Source organism: Nesoenas mayeri, assembly GCF_963082525.1.
Source record: "Nesoenas mayeri genome assembly, chromosome: 9".
Classification (NCBI taxonomy): Eukaryota; Metazoa; Chordata; class Aves; order Columbiformes; family Columbidae; genus Nesoenas; species Nesoenas mayeri.
This window is the reverse complement of record NC_137557.1, coordinates 17,089,473-17,094,247: the sequence shown is the minus strand read 5'-3', so window position 1 is coordinate 17,094,247 and position 4,775 is coordinate 17,089,473. Positions and strand designations below refer to the sequence as shown.

The 4,775-nt window shown below is 53.0% G+C and overlaps 1 protein-coding gene across 1 annotated transcript; it reads right to left on the bottom strand.

Annotated features, from left to right (window-relative positions):
* Positions 1 to 3,761: 3,761 nt before the first annotated feature.
* Positions 3,762 to 4,484, bottom strand: SOX14 (SRY-box transcription factor 14; the record flags this gene model as incomplete). Its single annotated transcript, XM_080349438.1, has 1 exon — positions 3,762 to 4,484. The coding sequence occupies one exon, from the start codon at positions 4,482 to 4,484 to the stop codon at positions 3,762 to 3,764; it is 723 nt and encodes a 240-aa protein (XP_080205564.1).
* Between the last annotated feature and the right edge of the window lie 291 nt (positions 4,485 to 4,775).

Below are 4,775 nucleotides of genomic sequence, written 5' to 3'. Positions count from 1 at the left end.
AGAAAAAAGAAGATAAAAGAAAGATAGATAAAAGAAAGAGAAAAGAAAGAGAAAAGAAAAGAAAGAGAAAAGAAGAGAAAAGAAAAAGAAAGAAAAGAAAAGAAAAAGAAAAGAAAAGAAAAGAAAAGAAAAGAAAAAGAAAAGAAAAGAAAAGAAAAGAAAAGAAGAAAAGAAAAGAAAAGAAAAGAAAAGAAAAGAAAAGAAAAGAAAAAAAAGAAAAGAAAAGAAGAAAGAAAGAATAAGGGAAGGGGGAGCGAGGGGAGCTGCGGGGGGAGCGGTTCTGTCCCGGCTCCGCGGTGCGCTGTCCCCGCCGGGCCAGCGGCTCCGCTCGGCTCCATTGGGCTCCATTCGGCTCCGCGGATGCGGAACGAAGCTCCGCGTCTCCGCCCGGCCCGGGACAGCGGCCGGCCGCGCACCCAAGGCGTGGTGCATATAACCCCGCGGCCTTTGTTTAATGATTTTATTGAAAGAAGGAGACAGTTTGTGGGAAACAGGTTTGACAAGGAGCTGCTTTTCCCCTCGAGGGAATAGCTTTTGTTCCCTTCTCGTCTCTCTCCCTCTTTCTTTCTGTTTTTGGTTTCCCTTTGACATCAAAGTCAGTAATCGGTCACTGCAGTGTCAAGATCATTATTTAATTTATTTATCTCCACGAGTTAAATAGCTACACACCTGCAGACGGGCGAGAGAGTTGGAGGAATAATCCGGCGGGGGGGAATGGAAAGCAAACACACCGTGGGCAGGGGGAAGGTCTGGTGGGGGAGAGCGGGGCAGGAGGAGGAAGGAGAGAGAGCGAGTAAAGGAGAACGAGAATCAGGACTAGAGAAGAGAGAAAGAAAAAGAGAAAATGAGAAAGAGGAGGAGAATGGAGGGAGAGAAACAGAGAGAGGGAAGGGAGAAATGAGAGAAGAGAGATGGAGAGGAAGAGAGAGAAAGAGAGAAAGAGAGAGAGTAAGAGTGAAAGAGAGAGAAAGAGAGAGAGAGAAAGAGAGAGAGAGAGAGAGAGAGAAAGAGTGAAAGAGAGAGAGAAAGAGAGAGTGAAAGAGAGAGTGAGAGGAAGGAAGAAGAAGGAAGGAAGGAAGGAAGGAAGGAAGGAAGGAAGGAAGGAAGGAAGGAAGGAAGGAAGGAAGGAAGGAAGGAAAAGGAAGGAAGGAAAAGGAAGGAAGGAAGGAAAAAGAAAGAAAGAAAGAAAGAAAGAAAGAAAGAAAGAAAGAAAGAAAGAAAGAAAGAAAAGAAAGAAAGAAAGAAAGAAAGAAAAAGAAAGAAAGAAAGGAAAGACAGAAAGAAAGAAAGAAAGAAAGAAAGAAAGAAGAAAGAAGAAAGAAAGAAAGAAAGAAAGAAAGAAAGAAAGAGGAAGGAAGGAGAAGAAAATAAAGGTCTCAGCTAAAGTTTCCAGCCCCGTCACTTCACGCTCGCCCATCTCACCCCAGTTTTGCCCCCCAGGCCCCCACTGAGCCCGTTCCCCCCCCGCAGCCGTCGGGGCCTCGCGGGGAGTAGCGCCCCGACGTGCGCCCCTCGGCCAGGCCGGCCCAGGGGTCCGGAGGGTCCACCAAATCTCTGCCGCGGTGGGGAGCGGGGGGCGGCCCGCTGTGTGTCCCCTGCTTTGCTCCCCATCTCCTGCGGGGCCCGGCGGGCCGCGGGCAGGCGCTTCCCCCCGCCCTCCCTCTCCCTCCGACCATTGTCAGCCTAATCTGGGTGGATGTTCGAGGACACTGAGCGATCGGTGTTATCACCCGGAGTGACAGCGACTGTCAGCTGGGGTTAAATCAGCGCTCGGCGCTCCCGCCGCCGCCCCGCGCCTCCCTCTGCCCCACGCCGGCCGCATTCAGCCCCGCGTGTCCCAGCGGATCGTCCCGCTGCTCCCAGGCCCTCCCGAAGCCAGCGCCTCTAATTGTCCTCATTTGTAAGAGCCGTTTTTGTCATGCTAAACAAGGCTGGAGCAGCCATTCTAACCTCTCCTTTCAGCCCTTTTCTCCTCTCCTCTTTTGTTTACCTTCGCCTGATCTCTCATTTATTTATCTATCTATTCTTCCTCTGCTTACCCTCCCATTCAAGCTCCATGTATGTTAATTGTGTTATGCCGTTTAATTCTAACATCGGTCTCCAAAGAGCACTTAATGAGCAAAGCACATCCAAACACACTATTCAGCTCCTCCAGACCGACCTCTGCGTCTTCCCCCCCTTCCCCTCAGTCTCTGTCCCCCCGCGTAGAGAAACCCCCTCCCTTCACAAAGGAAGACACCCCCCCCCCCCCGCCCCAACACCACTAATTGAGCCGGATAAGATGCTAATTCCAACATTTCCATCACTACTAACACCCCCTTCCAAAAATCTCCTCGCGCCGGTAAAACTTCAGCGTCGCGGAGGCAACTTGGGAAAGGCCGGTTCCCCGATGGGGTGGGGAGCCGGGACGGAGAGCACCAGCCCCCCAAGCAGACACTGAGATTTCCCGCTTTTCGGAAGTTTTCTCTCTCTTTCCCGCAACCGCTTTTCCCCGACGGGCTCCAAAACGGAGCCCGACCCGGTCCGATAGGACTCCCAAAACCGTGCCCGAGCCGGTGGGCTCAGCTACCGGAGCGGGGGATCGGGTCGGGGAGAGCGGCCCGCGGCGGCGGTGAGCGGCGGGGCTGCGGGCGGAGCCGGCTCCCGCGGGTCGGGGAGCGTCGCCCGCAACCTCCCGCGGCCGCCGGTGCGGGACGCGGGCTCGGGGAGCCGGGGCACCGCATTTACAGCACGCAGTTTTGCCTCGTTTGATGACAGATTGTCTTTATTCAAAACGTCTTTGTTCAACAAATCAAAAGGTTTAACGAGGTAAAATCCTGCCGGATACAATTTTTTTCCCCCTTCTTCCCAAAGACATTGTGAAAACATTTAAATTACCATCGGTTTTTATTCGGTTTTTCGTTATTATTAATAGTAGTATTAGTATTATTATTTTTTTTACAATTCTACTGCCTGACTTCATACCTGACGCTCTGTCTAAAGTAAACTTAGATCTAGTCTTACTGGATCACACAAATTTAAGGACTATCTGTTTTAAATTAAGCAAACAGTATCATATGTTTTAAATATAAATGTTTCTTCCCCTCTTTTTTTTTCTTTTTCTTTTTTTTTTTTTTTTAACTTCGAAGAGCCTTTTTCTGACATGAAAAGCAATTTTACCTAGTAGTGCTTGGTGGCAAAATATATATATATTTATATATATATATAACACAGCTGATCTCATCTTTTAATGTGCAAAAGGAAAAAAAAAAAAAACAAACAACAAAACAAAAAAATCATAGTAAGACCGAGACTTTCCAAAGTCAAATCCAAGTGACATGAGACCCTGGAGAACTCATAGACATTAAGAGAATAAATAAAAATCGAAACCAACCGCCTCTCTCCCTCTCTTTTTTCTTTTTCTCCCCCGCTTGGTCCCGAAAGGGCAGTTCAAGGTTCGCTTTTTCTTTCCTTTTCTTTTTCTTAAAACACATTTACAACTCTTACAAGTGCCGGGTTCCTATCTGCCCCCGCCATTGCATTTCCCCCCATCCTGAGCCTGGGGCCAGCTCTCAGGTTGAGCTTTAGGCGAGAGCATCTCCGAGTCCCCGAGGCAGCGTCCGCGTCTGTCCCGGCCCGGTGGCCGCCACCAGAGTCCTGTTTCGGGGTGACCTTTTGCTTCTGTAGGTTTTATGTACATGCACACGAAGGAATCCCAGTTCCAGCTGCCACCCGTGGAAGGGGGACACGCACACACACGCCTGTGGGGGTGTGGGTGGGTGTTACATGGCAGTCGCATGTGCTGAAGAATAAGGGTCTATCCCAGTCTTGGTCATGCCTGGGAATAATATGTAGGCAACTGGAGGTTGCAAACTGGAAGCCGACCAAGCGGTACAGTTACATGGCACGACATAGCCCGGGTTAGTTGGCGAGGGGTGAGTGTGGGTGTGTTGGCTGGGGCAGCTCAAGCTGCCAAACGCCCCGTTCTGGTATCCCAAGGTGGAGGCGTAGGGCAGAGTGCTGGTGGCTAAGGTGTGAGGAACCTCAGTCATCTTCTGAATGGCGCTGGAGCTGAACTGGCTGGGGTCAAGTAAGGAGTAAGGTGCTGAGGTGGGAGGCAGGAAAGCCCTGGCCTTCTCCGGGGAGCTCAGCAGAGAGTCAGTGGCCCCCACGGGAAGCCCGGCGGCCTTTAAGGGATCGGTTTCCCCGAGGTAAGGCAAAGGGAAGACATACCTGTCCTTTTTGAGCAGGTTCTTGGGCTTGCGCCGGGGTCTGTACTTGTAGTCGGGATGCTCCTTCATGTGCTGCGCCCGCAGCCGCTTGGCCTCGTCGATGTAAGGACGTTTCTCCGCCTCGGAGAGCAACTTCCACTCCGCTCCCAGCCGCTTGCTAATCTCCGAGTTGTGCATTTTGGGGTTCTCCTGGGCCATCTTGCGCCGCTGGCCGCGGGACCACACCATGAAGGCGTTCATGGGGCGCTTGATGTGGTCGCTGGGCTTGGACATGCTTCGGCCGGGCGGGCGGGCGGGCGGCTCGGCGGTTGGGGCGCGCTGGGGGCGCCGGACGGCGGCGGGAGGAGGAGGAGGAGGAGGAGGAGGAGGAGGAGGAAGCCGGAGGAGCGGGAGGAGCGGGCTCAGCTGATCATCACAGATCCTCCGCCAACGCCGTCCCCGGCGGGAGCCCTGCCGGGGCGGGGCGCGGAGAGGCGCGGAGCGGCGCGGAGCGGGGCGGCCCGCGGGGCCCGGCGGGCGGCTAAGCGGGCGGCGAGCCGCCGGGCGCAGCAGCGGGCCGGCGGT